At 32.5% G+C, this 20528-nt stretch overlaps 2 protein-coding genes across 2 annotated transcripts; one reads left to right on the forward strand and one right to left on the reverse strand.

Annotated features, from left to right (window-relative positions):
- Nucleotides 1-978: 978 nt before the first annotated feature.
- LOC129310735 (uncharacterized) lies at nt 979-3948 on the reverse strand. The gene is made up of 8 exons (XM_054952654.1): nt 3727-3948; nt 3021-3632; nt 2742-2939; nt 2268-2663; nt 1585-1902; nt 1392-1495; nt 1213-1303; nt 979-1128 (listed from the first exon to the last, which is right to left on the reverse strand). The coding sequence occupies exons 1-8, from the start codon at nt 3946-3948 to the stop codon at nt 979-981; spliced, it is 2091 nt and encodes a 696-aa protein (XP_054808629.1).
- A 7665-nt stretch (nt 3949-11613) lies between these two features.
- LOC129312176 (geraniol 8-hydroxylase-like) lies at nt 11614-16563 on the forward strand. Its single transcript, XM_054954799.1, is given in 4 exon segments — nt 11614-12374; nt 14280-14413; nt 14416-14538; nt 15938-16563. Coding segments are annotated over 4 exon segments (1572 nt in total). The 5' UTR covers nt 11614-11680; the 3' UTR covers nt 16559-16563.
- The last annotated feature ends 3965 nt before the right edge of the window (nt 16564-20528 follow it).

Genomic DNA, 20528 nt, shown 5'->3' on the forward strand with positions numbered 1-20528 from the left:
TCTTCGATCCAAAATTTGGAGTACCAGTTGCAAATTTTTCTAAGGGCATTGCAAAATTTGGTTTCTCACTTGCAAATTACTGGAGCTTTGTCCTAAAGGATTTAACTCTTCAACGAATTTAATAGTTCTTCGATCCAAAACTTAGAGTACCAGTTGCAAATTGTTTCTAAGGAAATTGCAAAAGTTGGTTTCTCACTTGCAAATTACTGGAGCTTTGTCCTAAAGGATTTAACTCTTCAACGAATTTAATAGTTCTTCGATTCAAAATTTGGAGTACCAGTTGCAAATTTTTTCGAAGGAAATTGCAAAATTTGGTTTCTCACTTGCAAATTACTGGAGCTTTGTCCTAAAATAATTACTTTGTTGAGAATTCATTACTTACCCCACCCAAAATTTTGACACACAGTTGCGACATTGGTTATATATAATTGATTTGGTTGCTTGTTCAGCTTGCTTGATAGTCACACCAAGTGTTTTATTTAGAAAATTGCATGATTCATTTGTTACATTGAATTGGATCACCATATGATTAAAGTAATATAAATAGCAGCCCGGCTGTATCAATTGGCAGGAAAAACATGTTATTTTAATTTGTTGAAAATAATAAGTATTAATTAGTACCTATGATATAAAATCCAAATGGAGGTGTTGGCAATCTTGTTTACACAAAATCATAATTCAGTTAGGTAAAATGCATGTATGTGACCAAATTTTGATCAAATAACATGTTTTGGATACAAAATTAATCAAGCATATCCCACAAAGGCCAGCCTAAGTTTGCAGCCAAAAATTCTATTCTTATACGCCCTGCAATATATTGGTAAAAATATTCTTATAAGCCCTAAAATTTGGATACAGCTTCAAATTCAATTGAGCATATCCTCACTTGTACAAATTACATAGTCAACCTTCAGCTAAAACACGTGAGGGAAAAAATTAGAAGAGGCAATTTCTACAAATCAGAATGGTGAAAACATGTCACAGCCTAAAAATTAATCTACACTCCTTTCCTGCCCTCTTTGGTCGATTAGCTGCTGAGACAGAGGCAAATACTTCGTTTCTTACTTCATTTCTCGTGTGATTTACCAGCCACCACACCACATCCACCCTAAACTGTCTCAGTTGTTCCTAAAAAAACATAAAGAAAGTTTAAGTTTCACATTGATAATTGGAAAAAAAAAATTAGAAAGATTATGGATCACATATACATACGTTTGAAAAGTCCTCCATGGTCAGTCCTCCTTTTCTTCTTCTACCATCCCATTTTGTACAGTACTTTATGACATATACCCTACAATCATCTCTACAAATATGAGCAATTAAGGTAAGGCAAATTGTCTACTAGAAATGAATACATTAAAAGGTACTTGTTTTCATAGATAGTTACTTACACATTACTTTGTTTGGGAAGTTCTTCAAATATCATCTCCATCTGAAAATCCTCTCCATATTTCTCCGGGTCACATGCTTGTAACAACTCAATTATGCTAGTTCTCTACAAATAGTTCCAGAGTTAGATAACCATTCCCATGTAAAAATTTAAGTCACCTAAAGTAGTTATGCAAAAGTACTAATAAAGCATACCATAAATCCGGCCATCATCTTCTTCTCTTTAAATAACTTCCCAGCCAATGAATCAAGGATGAAAAATTTGTCATTTTTCAAATCAGCACAATAACAAAACCAGTGATTGAACACAAGCATGGGCAAGAAGAGGTAATCACAATTTCCAAGGTTATATCCAAGTTGATCGGGCATGAGCATCTTTGCATCCTCAAAGACAGACCATCTTAACTTTTTATCCCTTAGGGTGGCCATAAATTCTGAATCAAATATGTACCTCCATACCTTCCCTTCATGAAGTTGCTCACCAACCATCACTTTTGCGACCATGCTCATGACCTACAAGGATCACATCCAACACTCAATGTGCTATCCAATTAAGCAACTAATGAATTAAAACTATTAGACATACCGCTGTACTTATCCATTTTTTAGGACCAAGACTTTGGCATTCGGCCCTAGTTAAGTAGTAATCGTACATCTCAACGACACACCTACCAAAAAAATGTGTTATTATATCAATCATAATGCACCATGATTATCGAAAAGTAATATCACATTACTTACTCTTCACCCTCTACTTGATTGGTCTACCTAGTGCAATATTCATATATTTGTTGTTCTTTTGTAATTCTCCCTTGTATTGGTTCTTTCAAAAAAGGTGACCAATTTACCTCAACCCTTTTCCTCTCAGACCTTCAAACCATTAGCCTTTCATCTATTCTCCTCCTCTTCTTACCATCTTGTCTTTCATCACTTTCTTCCTTACTATTGGAGCCTTCATCTTCATCTTCTTTAGATCCAGCTCTAGCTGCAGTTTCATGTCCATCGTCATCCTCATCCTCATCCCCATCTTCATCCCCAGCTTCATGTGCATCTTTAGCTTCGTCTTCGCCCTTGTCTCCATCTTCATTATCTTCAGCTTCATTTTTATCTCCATAGTCCTCTTCCTCTACTTCTTCTTCGCTTGGTTCGCCAACCCGCATGATAGCTTTACTATCAGATATTTGAAGCTGGTTAAGACTTTGTTGCAACTTCAGCACTTTACTTGCAAATGTATTATCATATTGCAAAAAGTCTTCATATATCTCCCTCACATCCTAACCAAGTTTCAACACCAAGCTTATTAAGTAAGTGAAAACCAAAACATAGACAATAAAGTATAAACATTTATATACCGGGTGAGTTATCGTTGCAAGTGGAGGTAAAACTTCAGACACTTCATTAGCCTGACCACCGTAAAGAATACCATGGATGCTTTCTTTTTCCAGCTTAACCCGTTTCTGCACCATGTGTTGGTTCCACAAATGCATCACAGGCGTTCCACTATCTATTGACGGTGTTGGGCCTAATGGAAAGTGGTGCATGTAAAATATCTGCACCACAAGGATAATTATAATCTAATCAATAACAAATAAACTGGAACAAAATATAGAAGGATTTCAAATAGACTATACCAGTAAGAAAAATAAGCATCCTCCTACATTCTTCTTCTTTCGTCCACTCCTTAATGCTGTCTTATAAGTCGAAATTTCTCTAATAAGCTCCGACAACACAAAAGATGACCAATCATATTCTTGAACATTTTTCTTCCCACTCAAACTTTTAATACTCCTCATACAAACAGTTGTACTTGTTGTGGGACAAAGAAATGTTCCTAAAGTGAATAACAAAAAAACCGTTTCAAAATTTTTTTCAGCCTTGCCGGATATTACCAGACTCTTCAACTCAGTGAAGGGTTTGCCAAGATAATTCTTCTTTAATGCTTGACATGCTTTGCTGTCATCATCTAAAAAAATAACTTTCCCACCATAAGGCACACCTAAGATAGTGTGCACATCCTTTCCATCAACACTTAATTTCTTCCCTCCAATTCCAAGTGTTGAGGTTGGTGTGTCAAAAGCAGCAATTACTTGTTCACATAACTCTCTGGGTAGTTTATTAAATTTAAAATCCAAGAGAGATTGGAACCCCATTTTCTTGACCTTAGTACATAACCTTTTATGTTTGGATATGTATTCCACAACTTCCTTGAACTGGCCAGGAGAGCAACGCGTATTAAATGAAACCTACAAATCAAGAAGAATAATATAACACCATACAATGCATAACAACCATACTGAAAAACCTCATTAATTTAAAATAAATACAAGTTAGTAATACCATTGCCGTGGAACAAGATGCTGATTCCTTGCCTCGTCCATCTAACGAAGCCATGTTTCTATATCTTTCTTGTTCAGCATTTGATAATTTTCGCCAACTTTCTCTCATTGAGTCATTAGCTTCTATAAGACCACTGAATCTTCCTTCATTTTTTTTAAGAAACTCTTTCTTAAAGTTGTCGTATCCAAACTTCTTTTTTGTTGTAGCTTTCTTGTTGTCCATAGTTTCTTAGTTCTTTGTGCCCTAACAAACAAGCTTCCCACCTAATTATCACCGATGCAAGTCCCAAAAAAAAACACTGGTTAAAATTAAACCAATAAATTGAAAGAAAGTAAGCAGAAACAAGCAGAATTTCATTAATAAAGCCTAACAACTTTGCTCATGGTCAAAGGGCACAACAAACATGCATGTCCACAAGAAGAGAGAAGCTGAACTTTTGCAAAGAGAAATTGAGAAAAACACAAACAAGTTTTGGGCAATAAAGATTGCACTAACAAAACCTAGAAAATTACCTTCTTTTCTTTGACAGCTAAAAAAATGTCTCTTTTTGTAATAAATTCCCAAAACTATTTCTTTTTACGTTAAATTCCTAATCCAAAAAAGGATCTTCAGTAGGATAACCACTCACAAGAAACAGGCATAAAAAACCCACCTTAAGTTACAGGGAGTGGGTTTTTTTTATGTTGGTGGGGGGAGAGGCTGGGTCCAGGAAGAAAGAAGATAAATTCACTGAACTACTCATGAAAAAACAAAACAGATTAATACAGATACATCTGTACGGAATTGCCCAGAAGAAGTGAAGCAGATTGAAAATTTATTTCCACCCATTGAACATTAAAATATTTGCATGCATTGGTGAAGAGAACTTAAATATTGTCAGCATTTCCATTGATTGAAACATTATTTGCAAAGAAGAAGCACAATAGATTTGCACAGCCAAGCATCAGTAAATTGTGCACTGAAATGAAAATCATTGCTCCACACAAATGTAATATCTAAAGAGAACAACTATAATCACGTCATTCAGCCCATTATGCCCAATTCCTTCAAATATCATTGAGGATTCATACTACCCAAAGTCTACTCAGATCAGGTAAATTTCTTTATGGTCAAATCAGTAGAACGGAAGTTTCTTTTCTTGATCATCCCCATAGGCATTCGATTTCTAACATCATTAATCCCTTAATCTTCAATAACCCTTCTACAACTTCTACCAAATAATCAACAACACTAGTAAGCATTTAACCACCATCATTAACACAACTCTTCTTACAAAATTAAAAAAAAATCTTAATTATCATTTTGTCTAACAATTTCCCTTTAGATGTTGCACAATTTTAATAGGTAGATCAACTTTACAATTTATGTACAAACATAAACTTTCTTAGGTAGCATAGATAACTCCTCAAGGTTCTACTATGAAAATTAAACAATCTCATTTTCATCAACTTCTTTCAAGCCTTCCTACAAATACCTTGAGAGCATTTATCATTGACAAATTTGTGAGATGAACAACTAAGCAATTCCAACAACTCTCAAGCTTTTACTTTTATTAACCAAATTTAGTTCACTATCATGATAGAATAACATCAAAGATTAACACTAGTAAGCTTTTACCATTCACTCTGCAGTCTCTATTGTCATCTGCAGATCAAATGAGAGGTCCAAATATTCTAAACTTAGCTGCACTGGAACAGACTCGTTTACTTGCAAGTGCATTGGCACAAAATTGTGACCCTAAATTTTAGGTTTACCTGCTTCTCATGACTTCAATATTTTAGTATTTCTTGGGCATGTAAAACATGTCAATGGAAATATTCAAGTCAGAGCCATTGATTCTAAATTTATGTCAAATTGGAAAAGTTTATCTTAAATAAATGTCGTAGGCAACATTGTCTTCTTCTTGATAATAGTTAAAGGTATAGTCCGTGTTTTCATTGTCATTGACCATTTGTTTGCCAAGCTCTTGCAATTTAATTCATCAAACAGTGTTTAATATCTTATGCGAGATTAAGATAACACGATTGTGGATCAGCAAGTAGTTTACGATGAAAGGGAAGAGGAGAGCTTCAATCTTTTACATACACGAGAAGAAAGCAGACCAAACTTTTAGCCAATCAGCCAATACACATACACAAGCAGGACTTCAACAACTGAAAAGGAAGGAAAAAAAAACTGAACATGCATATACACACACCTCTAATAGCGTGAAACAGAGCAGGAAAGAGGAAAGGATTCAGCTACTTCCACCAGAAAAAAATAAACGCCCAGCTCAGGGATCTAGGTCTTCAAATCCTAACAAACAATAAAGGCAAAAAAATACAATTTAGGCATATAAATCCAAACCTTAACAGAAAAGACCTCGCCCCTGGCTCTCCGTTGCCGTTATCGCCAAAATGTTGGCCCTCGCCACCGATTTTCCCTCACCTCTGTCACTGCCGCCAACGTTTTCCTCTTCTCCTTCAAGTGTTCAACTCTCAGTTGCCGGCTACGTGTGCTGCCCCCAGAAAAATCACTCTCCCCTGGCCCAACCAAGCCCTCGTTCACCGTATGGATCAAAGAATGTAGACCTAGAGAATAGAGCTTCGCGTCGCACAAAGACTCGTTCGGGCAGAGAAGAAAATGAGCTTTTACTTGAAGAAGGGTGTTTCGGTCTTTTCTTGTGACATCAAAATACCACTTAAGGACCTTGGGACTTGATTGGCCTTTTAGAATTTGTTGGGACTTAACTGGTATAAAATTAATATTTTAGGACTTTATTGTCATTTTCCCAATTATTTCTACCCGTCAACTTAAAATATTTAATCTTTTATCACCCCCAACATTAAGGTAGCTAGCAGTTTCATTATGTGGGCCCACATATAATTTTTTAAAATATTTTTTATTATAAAATATTACTTGTAGGTCTCACATTAATTTTTTTAATATATTTTTTCATAAATGTCCTCTACTCTCTCTCTCTCTCCTCTCACACCTCATTGATCCAAACAATGCATTGCATAGGTTTATTTTTAACACAGAAGTGGCTAGGTCCTTCGCACGCATTGACAACTTTGCAACTTTGCGGGAGATTATTTGAAAACAATCTGCCATCTTTTGTTAGGGTCGAACCAAAATAAAATTACTATCTAACGCAGCTGAATTTTCAAATAGTGCCAAACACTCTTGTTGCGACATCATTAGGAAATCCATAGATTAAAAAATTTCCTTATTTTCCTGATGGCGCACAGCTTGGCTTTCATGCCTTGGTCTTCAAGCACAAGCAGTAAAACTATCTCTCTTTACTCCTCATCAACTCTTGGTTCGAGAGCTTTGAGCGCTCATGAACTCCAACCACACCTGATCGTCATCTTTCTTCATATTTTACTTGTCATCAACTCTTGGTTTGAGCTTTAAGCGCTCATCAACCCATCAGCTTGCTGGTGCAGATTATGAACAGCAACATAATGATATGCAGGGCATAATCTCTCTCTCTCTCTCTCTCTCATTCCCTCTGTCCCCCCAGTGTCTCCTTCTCTAACCCCTCTCTCCCCCCACTCTGTCTCCCTCACACACATGCACCTTCTCCTCTTGAACATGCATGCATGCATGCAAGTGAGTCCTCGAGAGCATGCCTAGGAGAACATCGGAGTAGTCATCAGATTTTTTGTTCGTGGGAATCACCATCTCTGTTTCTAACATAAAAAACAAGGGAGAACAGGACCCAAGTCGATGAAGAACAACGGATCGATAGCCCTGTTCCACAACTTCAAGCCATCTCATAGAAGCTGCTTATAATCGTCGTAGTTGTTGGAGTGGAAGATAGGAACGCCGACCTAAGTACAAGCGTAGCACTTGACAAAGTTATTGTCCATGGTGTCTTAGGAGCTGTTGACTGATAATATGTTAAACTAATAATCGCAAATGTCCACGGCACGGCCAATAAGTGTGTGAGGAGAGAGGACGATGAGTATGTGAGGAAAGGGGGAGATGGAAGATGGAGAGCGAAAGTAGGGAGGAGGGAGAGAAAGAAGGGAAGGAGAAGCCGGGGGGGGGGGGGAGAGACGGAATGAAGGAGAGAGAGGAGAGAGGGATAGGGGTATTTTTTTTTTATATTATAAAAAAATGATGATGCCCACAAAAAATATTAAAAAACTTAAATATGGGATCCTCATAACGAAAAAATTGGGAGAGTTAACACCAAGGCACAGTAGCAATATATTTGTAAGGGATAAAATTAACCTCAAGTCAAGTTTAGGATTTTTGTTGAACTTTCGCATATAGTTTAGGGACAAAAATGATCTTTAACCCTATTATTAATATATTAAAGGGTTAAAATATATTTTTATCCCTAAATTTTTTTTCAAGGAGAAATTTTACCCCTATACTCATAAATGGGGTAATTTTATCCCTGAATTTTTTTTTTTGAGGAGTGCTAGACATCTTATAGAAAGATTTCTTTGCTACTCGAAAAAATGGTTCAAAAGAAAAATTGCCTCACTTATGAATATAAGAGTAAAATTGCTCCACAAGAAAAAGTTCAAAGGTAAAAATGCACCTTAACCTTACATTAAACTTCACATATCTTAATTTGATTTGATAAAAGTATATTATGTATAAGGTTAAATGACAAGTTTTCTCCTAAACTATAGGTCTACAGGCATTCATAAACTCATTTTTGGTATAATATTTCTCTTTAACTTTTTTGGTCATTACTAAAAAAAATGGTACAATTTTTCCCCATTGTTAGCAAATGGTTAACCTTATCCATGATAGGTAAATTATAAAAAAGAACTTCAAAAATTTTACCAAGTAAATGTTTTTAGCCTTTTTCTGCAATGTTTTTGTCATTGTCTATAATTTTGGATCCTTTTATGTAATTTTTTTTCTTCTTTTTTATAAGTTGTGAGTTTCTTTTCAATAAGTTTTTAATCAACTAATGGTTAAAGCTAATTTTTGTTAATACTAAAGGTAATATTGCATCACTTTCAAAGGTTAAAGGGGAACATTGATCCAAAAATAAACTTAAGATCCCATGCACTCTTGGACTAATAGTTTAAGAGTAAATTATCCCTTAATCCTTATATATGACTAAGTACCTAAGTCTTATCATCTTCTCTTTTTTGATACTATGAGTCTTATCCTTTCTATAAGGGGGAAAAAACTTATATACATAGTCTTACCCTTAAGGCCTTCTTATGTAGAGAGAAAAAATTACACTAATTTAATATTAAACTTTTTTATAGAACAAAAAAATTCAGATGAGTTCGATCCTGGTGGTACACCAAAGTAGGATATGCTTCCAGAGTCAAAGAGCATTTATAGAGATACTTACATATTGCCCACCAATAAGGTCCTCGCATATACAACAAGATTTAATTTCACAATCTTGTAGATTATAGATCAACTCCCTATCAGCTAGATTAACCTTTGTTAGTTAATACTAAACCTTGTTAAAGGAGCATAATAACTAAATTTAGCTAATTTTCTTAATATGTTTGAATAATGCTTTTTCACCAATTTTATTTTTACAATTAAATTTTTTTCTTTTATATCTAATATAAAGATTTGAATAGTCATCTGATGATCAAATATTTATTATTTTGATTTTGATATTCCAAAATAACATTATTAACATTAATAAAAATGAAATAAAATAGAACAAATTGATTTCCACATATAACTAATACGGAATTTGTTAAGATACATGAATAACTGGGCCTGACTAATAGACATTCAAAATAGTATATTATGATATGATTATCTTTTAAAACAATATATTAAAATGGAAATGACTTATGTATTTAATCTCATATACTTAATAATTTTTATCCAATTAAATTAAAAAATATGTAGAATACATAATGTATAAAAAATCACATACCTTAATTCAATTATATGAGACTACATAATAAATATCTAATTGTTTGTTTATTTAAATTTACTTTCAAAACATTTGTCATTACTACATCTATTTAAAATATGATAATTTACTCTTATATTCTAAAACAACATTAAAATAATACAAGTTATTTCACATAAGAATTATATGTTTATCTATAGTTTTCAAGCGTGGAATGAATGGTAAAAGCAACTAGCTTTCTGTTGACAAATCACGATTGAAACACTAAAAAACAAGCTTGATTTGGCTTGTTTGGTTATAAGATTCTCTAGGGTCAAACTTCTTCCAAAAATAGGCAAGTTTCATTTCAAGCGTGGATTATTTTGATTCAGGCGTGGAACATGGAACATCACCAATGCTTCTCTAGGATCAGACTTCTTCCCAAAATGGGCAAGTTCCTTTTCAAGCATGGATCACCCTAATCTAGACGTGAAATGCCACTTATACAAACTCGAGCTAATACTCTAGGACAATCCAAGTGTGAGCACAAACTACACTCACGCTTGAATCAAAACACAGAAGTATTTCCAAAACACTTCCCACACTTAGATGCCAAAGTACACGTGAATCACTCTAATTCAGGTGTGGAATGGCTCATAGTGTAGTGTCTAACCTCTATGGTCTAAGTCAAGCGAGATTTGTTCTACTTCAAGATTGAATATGATCCTTAAGTACTTATATGCACTTAGGGTAGTCAAAATAGACATGAAACTTCCCAAATCTAGCGTGGATGGCACAACAGGTTTAGGTGCCTTTTAAAGATTTGACACTTAAGTTTAAAAAAATTATGAGTCTAAGATTGGTTCTAAATGGATGCATTATTACCATTTAAAGCTATGTGATTAAACTTTTATAGTTTTCATATTGAATTAAAAAAATTAAAAACCTATTTATGCTAAGTCTTTTCTTAATCTTCATACTCTTGGAGGTTTTACCACTTCAATAGTTCTTTAAGTCTACACAGATAACAAATATATCTCTCTTGATTTTGTGATCACCAAAACACATGGTTGAACAGAAATAATTAAAAAAAAGAAACCAGAAAAAAATTCAAAAATGAAAAGGAAAAGGAAAAGGAAATTTTCAACGTATGCCCCCTTAGGTTATATGTCAAAAAAACCTACAAGACAAGTGGATTTTAAAATGAATTATGATGAATTGATCAATTTCATATATTTATGATATGAATTTTTTTAATTGCATGATTTAGAATTTCTCAATTCTATGTAATTTTTTTAAAAAATTTAATAATAAATAAATAGATAAATTAATTTATTTAACCCACCAATCTATAAAAATAGAGTTGAGTTACTCCCTCCGTTCAAAAATATAAAAAAAATTTTAAGGAGTTAGATGTTCAAAAATGTAAGGCATATTTAGTCTTTCAAAGTATAATCATTGCCTTTTTTCTAAAAATACCCCTATTAATAATGATTTTATATTTATTATAGAGTATTTAATAAAGATAAATACGAAAAAATAGGATTAATTAAAAAGTAGATAACTATTTTATTGAAGTAAAATTTGATCAAAAATATCTTACTTTTTAAACAAAAAAAATAATTTTTTTAATTCATATAAAAATAAATATTCAATTCATATTTTTTCGGACCCCCAAAAGACCAACCCATATAGTCCCCTAGCGATCAATGATGATATTTATAACGTTCACTGGGCCCGCAAGTTGAAGAAATTGCGAGGACAGCTTTGCTCTCTTTTTCTTTTTCTTTTTCTTGGCAAAAACACCTTTACTCATGTATTTACACACTACACGCACTTCCCGATTTATTCTGATTAAATCAAATAATGTATTTTTGGGTTTTCGTCACCTTTATATATTTGTTGTTTAAATTAAATAAAGGAATTTTAATTACATCGCAAGTAGGCAATGCACGTCGCGCACGCAATCTCTCGCAACCATTAAAACAAACTAGACTAGGATATTATTTGATAGCCTTTCTTTTTCATTTTCTTTTTCATTTTTTTTTTGGGATGAAATTATTGATAGCCCTGCTTCTTATTGTCTTTTTGACTATCTCTTTGCTTCAGAGTTGAGACATCTCAGTGTTCAGAATGATATCTCTCAAAACCTTGATTCAAAACCTGATGGATGCCATAACCCATTTGGATTTTTTCTCGTTTGTGTTTCTTGCTTTCTGGGGCATTTTTGCAGTCACTTGGTATGCATGGCTTTGCTTCAACAAGCGCGACGGCTCCGACACACCGCCAGGTCCACCAGGCCTTCCCTTGATCGGCAATCTTCTATCTCTCGATCCTGAGCTTCACAAATACTTCACCTCTTTGTCTCAAACCTACGGTCCCATCTTCTCGCTCCAACTTGGTTCCAAATACGGCGTCGTCGTGTCCTCCCCTTCAATGGCTCGTCAAGTTCTCAAAGACCATGACGTCATTTTCGCCAACGGCGACGTTCCGGTGGCCGGCAGGGTGGCGACCTACGGTGGAAGAGACATAGTTTGGACTCCCCATGGATCTGAGTGGCGAATGTTGAGGAAAGTGCTTGTGCAGTGGATGCTCAGCAACACTAACTTGGATTCCGTCTACGTGCTCCGTCGCAAGGAGGTTCGGAAAACCGTGGGCTATCTGTACAGTCGGTTCGGGTCTCCGGTGGATGTTGGGGAGCAGATGTTTATGACGGCGTTCAACGTGGTCACCGGCATGGTATGGGGCGGGACGGTGGAAGGCAATGAGAGGGTTACTGTTGGAACAGAGTTCAGGGAAGTGGTGGCGCGTGTGACGGAGCTATTGGGGAACACTATAAAAAAAAAAAAAAGATTTTCAACGATGATACTAAAAAGATGTCGCTGAAAGTGTGACAAGATATAGTCGCCGTTGATTGTCAAACTTTCAACGGCGACATTCGATATCGCTGCTAATTGTTAACATTTTTTAAAATATGTTATAATGTTACAAGTTTCAACGGTGACTTTTTAATGTTGCCATTGATTGTCAGCATTTTTTTATTTGTTTTAAAAAAATTATGTTGCAAGTTTCAACGGCGACTTTTTAGTGTTGTCGCTGATTGTCAGCATTTTTTATTTTTTTAAAAAAACTTATGTTGCAAGTTTCAGCGGCGACATACAAGTCACCGCTGAAAGTCGACTTTTAGCGACGACTTTTTAGTGTTGTTGTTGATTATCAGCATTTTTTAATTTCTTTTAAAAAAATTATGTTACTTTCAGCGATGACTTTTTAGTGTCGCCACTGATTGTCAGCATTTTTTAATTTCTTTTAAAAAAATTATATTGCAAGTTTCAGCCACGACATACAAGTCGCCGCTGAAAGTTTACTTTCAGTGGCAACTTTTTAGTATCGCCGCTGATTGTTAGCATTTTTTAATTTTTTTTAAAAAAATTATGTTGTAAGTTTCAACGACGACATACAAGTCGTCGCTGAAAGTCAACTTTCAGCAGTGACTTTTTAGTGTCGTCGTTGATTGTCTGCATTTTTATAATTTTTTTACTAATGTATATTTATCAGTATTTTTACTATTTATTCTTAGATATTTTTTATATTATAATTATAAATATAAATATTAAAATAAATAATATAACAACCTCAAGAAGTAAAAAAAATAAAATAAATAATACAAATTATATTGTATCAATTATATTTATAGTTTACTTTAAAACAAAATAAATAATATAATTTATAATTTTATAAATTGAAAGAATTAAATTAAAGTATTTAAGGATAGTAATGATATTTTATAATATTTAATATTTAATATATATGTGTGTTTGTATAGTTTAATAATATGTGTGTATACATATATATATATATATATATTTAATTATGCAATAATAGACTACAGGTTCATTCCAGCTCAATGGCAAAATGGTTGGACACAAAAGGAAGAAAGACAACTTTCAAAATGAAAATATAAATTGATGACATGATGACATATGGCGTGTGGTGAGAGCGACACATGGAAGTGACATGGGGCCACGTGATGTGAGGTGAGGGGCGACACATGGAGGATGACATGGCGTCGCTTGGTGCAAGGTGGGCCCTATGTGGAGGGTGACATGGCACCACGTGGCGTATGGCGAGAGCGACACATGGAGAGTGACATGGTGCCACATAGCATTAGGTGGGGTGCCCACATGGCATTAGGTGGGGTGCCACATGGATGGTGACGTGGTGTCATGTATGTAAGTGAACCAACATTACTTTTCAGCGACAACTTTTTGGTAGCTTCAGCAGCGACAAATACTTAACATTCAGTGGAAACAGAAATAGTTGCCGCTGATGCGTGGTTTTTGCGGCGACAATTATCGCCGCTGATTCTCAACTTTCAATGACGACTTTTATTATCGTCGTAGATTGAATCAGCGACCAAAGCTCTCGCAACGACATTGTGGCGACTTTTTATCGCCGTTGAAAACTTTCAATGGTGACTTTTTGACTTTTGGCGGTGACAAATGTCGTCATAGATTCTCAACTTTCAACGATGACTTTTTTATCGCCACAGATTGAATCCCGATAAAAGTTCTTGCGACGACATTGTGGCGACTTTTTGTCGCCGCTAAAAACTTTCAGCGGTGACTTTTTGACTTTTGGCGGCGACAAATGTCATCATAGATTCTCAACTTTCAGTGACGACTTTTTTATCGCCACAAATGTCACCGCTGAAAGTCAATTTTTTTGTAGTGGAAGCCAAACTTGTCGGACTTCTTTTTTGGGTTGGCGAGGTTTGATTTGCAGGGAGTAGAGAAGCAGATGGGTTTGTTGGCTCAACAATTCGATCAGATCTTCGAGAAGATGGTAAACCAACAGAAAAGAAGATGAACAAGGATCAGAGTGGCAACGGAGAAGAGAGTATAGATTTTTTGGATTTCTTGTTGAAATTGAAGGATGATGAAAGTTCCAAAATACCGCTCACAATGGCTCACATTAAGGCCCTCCTCATGGTATTTTTCCTCATCTATTTCAATGTTTTCATATGTTTAATCATAAGAAATATTTGATATGATTGTCTTAATATTGTTAGTGGAAAAATCAATTACTTATTTATATACATGTCATTTTAAATAATTTGACAACAAAAGACATTTCATTTTAAAACATTGACTAAACACGTAGAATAACTAGATATAGAGATGCCAATTAAGATCGGAGCAATCCCATAAAGCTTGATTATATCTCATAACTCTATTTTGATCAACCTGATCCTAAGGGTCATATTTTTTATTTTTTAATTTAAAAATCTAAAAAAAGTATTTAAATTTTTAAAAAAATTATTACACATAACATTAAATCTATAAAAATAAATTTAAGTATAATAAAAAAATATCACAAAATCAACACTGATAACTATCAAATTTTGCTATTATTATTAGCGAAATCTTAATAATTTTCAATGTCATTAACATCAATATAATTTCATCCTTCTTTTTGTGGAGCCTCAAAAGTGGTTCCACAAAGTTATTTCATATAACATATTAGTGTAGTATTTAATTTTTATATTAAAATTTAAAAAATTATAAAATGATTTAAAAGGACCTGCCCTTTTACTTTAGGACTTAAAAGGGCCTTCCTTTTTAAGTTCGGATTATCATTTTACAATCTAAAGTGGCAGCCCTTATTTTTTATTTACAAGTGATAAATAATGTAGTTTTTATCTCAAATCTAGTGTAGTACATAAAAAAATGTCTTATAATAAATTGGGGAAATACAACAATAGGTCCTTATCTTTTAATTGTGTTTTTTTAAAATTCCTATAATTTTCACTATTCTAATCCCTTTAATTTGATCCGTTTGCAATGTTAATCCTTATAGTTTTAAAAATGTACATAAGAATCATGAGATGGCGCCATTGAAATTTATTTTATTAGTGAGGTGTACTTAACTATTTTAACACTCATTTCCTGATGTATACTTAGTCATACATTCCTCTCTCACATTTTTTTGTTCTATTTGCAGTTATTGTAGCCAGATTCTCTTTCATTTGTCTCCTCCATTTTGTTTAATTAAGTAAAATATAAAATAAATTAGCTTTTTCCCCTTACTTTTTATTTTCAATCAAACCCGGTCAATTTTTTTTTCATATCAACTTATGTTTACCATGACAAATTAACTCTGTCAATGACAGCTCATGGTCTTTATTTTATGCATTTTAAAAATTATAGGGGCAAACATTTGAGACGAATCAAACTAAAGGGATTAGGAATAACAAAATAAAATTTTAGGAATTAAAAATAAAATGCAATCAAAAAACAAGCATATATTGTTTTATTTTATTTATAAATTAATACAAGGTCATATGGGGAGGTGGTCTAGTTTATTACTAATTACTTTCCATGTGAACAGGACATCGTAGTGGGTGGGACTCACACATCTGCAAACACAATTGAGTTTGCAATGACTGAAATTATGTCCAATCCAGACATGATGAAAAGGATCCAACAAGAATTGGAAAGCGTAGTGGGAAAAAATAACGTAGTAGAAGAGTCTCATATTCACAAGCTTCCATACTTACATGCCATTCTAAAAGAAACTCTAAGGTTGTATCCAGTTATTCCACTGTTAGTTCCTCATTGTCCAAGTGAAACTACTACTATAGGAGGCTATACAATCCCCAAAGGTTCTCGTGTTTTTGTGAATGTATGGGCAATACATAGAGACCCTTTTGTTTGGGACAATCCTTTACACTTTGATCCTTCTAGGTTCTTAGATTCACGGTTGGATTTCAGAGGTAATGACTTCAGTTATTTACCATTTGGGTCTGGACGAAGAATATGTGCAGGAATAGCCTTGGCTGAGAAGAATTTGTTGTATTTTGTTGCAACATTAATGCATTCATTTGATTGGAGAGTGCCTCAAGGTCAAAAGTTGGATATCTCTGTTAAGTTTGGCATTGTGCTAAAGAAGAGAACACCTCTGATTGCTATTCCCACACCACGATTATCCAACCAAGCTCTTCATGAGTAGATTCAAAGTTATTTGATTCAAGGTGTGAATAATCATGTTCACATGAGAAAACTTGTAAACCACATAATTGATTCTCCAAACAATATATATTGCATCTTATTGAAATATTCTTGATTCATTATGATCCTGAAATATGATACCCTCATGAACATATCACCTCATTAGGACAAACTTGGGTAACAATGTATTAGTCATTATAATTTTTGTAAGAAATCAAGATTATAAATGGTGATGAGATTTGATGAATTTGACTTGCATATCGGTTGCACGTTTTGCTTGTTTTTATTAATTCCTTTTGTCAGCTTTGTATTATTCTTTTTATATTTTTTTTGGTATTATAAGTTTGTTCCACACATGTATGGGAATCACATATAGTATCTTGGAGATAGCGGTGAAAAGCATGTATTAAGCTAATGGTCATTAATTAATACGAGGCAAACTATCCATATTAATTATATTTTTTCAATATTATCATTATTTAAACTCATTAATTATGAGAGAATAATGTAATGGAAACTTGAACATTTTTCATTTAAATAAGAATAAAATTAAAATTTATTCTACTTTTCAAATAAAGTTAATAACGCAACTGTCTTTTCTTAATTTTTTGATGAGATAGTGATTTATAATAGAGACGGGAAAGAATATATGTTAAAAGTTAAGTTGAGATAAATTTATTTGATTTGATTGAGACTATGCTTTCTCTACATGGCTGAAGCACAAATGGCAAGGCTCTGGGATTACAGCCAAGTCCCAAATAAAGGATTTATTAATAAATAAGTGTGATAAATTTGCTAAAAGATAGTAAAAAGATCAAATTATCTCTTACCTATCAAAGAAATTGATTATATATTCACATGTTAAATTTGAATAACTAATGTAAAAATTGAGAAGATTCACTTGCAATCCTAAGAGTATTGTTCTCAAACTCACAAGTTGACTCTTCAAGTTTCTTGTTTTTAATATACGTAACTTATAAAATTATAACAACTTGTTCATAAACTCAAGTTACATGCAAACTTAACTAAACTAGCAAGTAACTAGATTAAACTTGCTAAACTTGTTAATTTTTTACCAAATTGAGTGAGTAACTTGGCTTAGAAAAATGGTAAGACCTTGTTCAAAGAAAAAAATTCAAAAAGAAAAAATAATATTAATAAAAAATAAGAAATATAAAAATAAATTGCCCTATTTTAAAATTTCTTTGTTGAGTATGATAATCTATTGATGTAGATGAATTTAATTTTAATAATTTATATTTGAAATACATATATTTAAATAAAATTATATATATTTATATTTTGTATTTTAATTATTTAATTATATACTTTAATAAATATTTATTTATAAAGGTAACCTCTTACAAATTTATTATCCAATTTTATATCATTAACAAAAGTTTACTTAAATTGGTGAGTTTGACTTGTAAATTCAAATGTAATATTTGAATAAAGGAAAATTTAGTTTTTTTGAATATGTAAAAATGACACTTATAGACCTTAATTCTTTGATCATTAAATTCATAAATGACCTTCTATTAATTATTTTAATAATTAAAAGTAAAAATATTTCAATTATAAATAACACTATTAAAAAATGAAATTTAGTGAGGGATAATGTCATTTTCCCTCTCTAAATTACATTTTAGCGAAAGATTTTGTTCTTTATTAAATTTGTAGCTAAAAAAGGGCTCGTTAAATTTAGTGAAATATCATATTTCTCTCACTAATTAGCTAAGAATTTAGTGAGGGATTTAACTCATCACTAATTTTTAGCAAGGACCACATCCCTCGCTATTCAAACTTTGATAACTTTAGCAAGGGATTAGTCTCTCACTAATTTGTTGCTAATTTAAAAATAGTGATGTCACATTATTCGTTATGTGTGCATTAACTTATAACATGTTACTAATAACCTCATGCCTCAACAATTGTCATGTTACCTACCATTTCATGCCCTATCACCTATCACATGTGCGACAATTTATGATTTATCATTTTTCACCTTGCTTCATGTCACTTGGTCCTTACTATGTCACATATTCATTATGTTTATACTAAAACTAAGACTTCAATCTTTGACTTCCTACTTTCCAAACCTTATACTCTTCTTTTCTACCAGTTAAACTAAAAAGTACCCACAGTCATTATATGATAATTAAATATATATTATTTAACTACATAAATATATCAAATAATATATTATAAAAACACACACACATATTAAATGAATAAAATATTAAATATTAAATAATTTTATTATGGATAGTTTAGTTAATTTTAAAATTTAATTTTTATTTTTAAATAAAAATAACTAAATAATTAAAAGTTATTGCCAAAAGTTAACTTTTTTTGTAATAATTAGTTAGAGATAGAATCCCTCGCTAATTTTCTTATTTTAAAGAGAGATTGATAGTCCTTCACTATTTTCTTCATTAATTCTCTTATTTTAGAAAGGAATTGACAGTTCTTTGCTATTTTCCTAACTAATTTTAAGTTGATATACACAAATGTGTTTTACCGCAAGTGTACGGTTAATAATTAATAAGTGGCAAATCAAGGTCGAGAAAAGCAAGATATGAATTTGATTTTTGCAAAATAAGGATTAAAATTAGAAAAATGCACTAAAATTAAAATTTCAACAACCACAACAATTAAGGCAACCTAAGGTGGCTGATCCCTTCTTCAATTCATAGAGAATGTAATTACCCGATTAAATTTACTTAATATTAATTTGTTAATCTAGAGTATTAATAGGAATAATTATCTTTTGATTAATTACACCCCTCTCTTGAATTAATATGCTATTCCTAACATAATTACCCAAGAGGAAAAAATGCATAAATCCACTCTAATATGATTATATGGGTTCAATAGGTATATTCCTATCCTATTGGCAAATTAGAATAAATTTTAATCCTACATTACTCAATCTAATGATCTAGTTTAGATTTTCCTCTTCCAAGGAAAAATCTAAACCCCCAAATTCACACTCAATGGTGATCAAGCATTAAGTAGACAAATAAGCACAATATTAAGTAAACAAAACTAATATTAAGTTCAAATAAGTGATCCAAACATGCTTTAATCTAAGAATCAATTCATAGCTACACCAAATTAAGAGAAAATCAACCACACATGGCTTCCATGATAGCAAAATCTGTAATATATATAGCAAAGTAAAGAAAAGTAGGAGAAAAAAAGCTTAATTGGAGCAATCTTGAGTGAAACCCTTGATTTTTCACTAAACTCAAGCTTTTCCAACCATTCTTTAGCTCTTTTTCTCTCTTCCTGAACGTTTTGTAGTTGTTGGAGGTGAAGAATCCTCGAAAATGAGGTGTCCAGGCCCTAAAAATTTGTTGTGAGTCAAAACTGTGTGTTTTATTAAAATCGCGTTTTACTACAGCGAATATGATCTGTTCAGATTTTCTTTTCAGATTTAATTTGTTTGACTTGGGCTCCAAAATTCTCTTCTTTAGGCCCCCAGATTGGGCCTCCCTACATGCATAAAATCTAGAATAAATGATAGAATTGGTCCACTAACTTCTAACATATATTCAAGCCTATTTTCACACACATTCATCCACTTAATTATATTTTTGCTAACAAAATTCAAATAAATGACTTTTAATTACATTAAAAACACCAATGAATTTAATAAAATATTGGAATTTATCATAAGTCAAGCAATGAAATTAACATTTCTCACTAGTTTTCTCACTAAGTTGGTATTTTAGAGAGGAATGACGATCTTTAGTTAAATTCTCTTATTAATTTATATTTTTCTAATAGTATAAAGACCATAGTCTTTTTTGGCATTTTAATATTTTAAGGTCTTTAATTGATAATGTATTTACAAAGTTCCTCATTGTCATTTTCCGTTAAATTTGAATCAGTCAGTCAAATGATTATATATATATATATATATATAAAAAGATGTCACTTGCATGTACCCATAAACTTGACAATTT

Source organism: Prosopis cineraria, unplaced genomic scaffold (genome assembly GCF_029017545.1).
Source record: "Prosopis cineraria cultivar Desert tree isolate PC_DT_omini unplaced genomic scaffold, ASM2901754v1 PC5, whole genome shotgun sequence".
In the NCBI taxonomy this organism is placed as follows: domain Eukaryota; kingdom Viridiplantae; phylum Streptophyta; class Magnoliopsida; order Fabales; family Fabaceae; genus Prosopis; species Prosopis cineraria.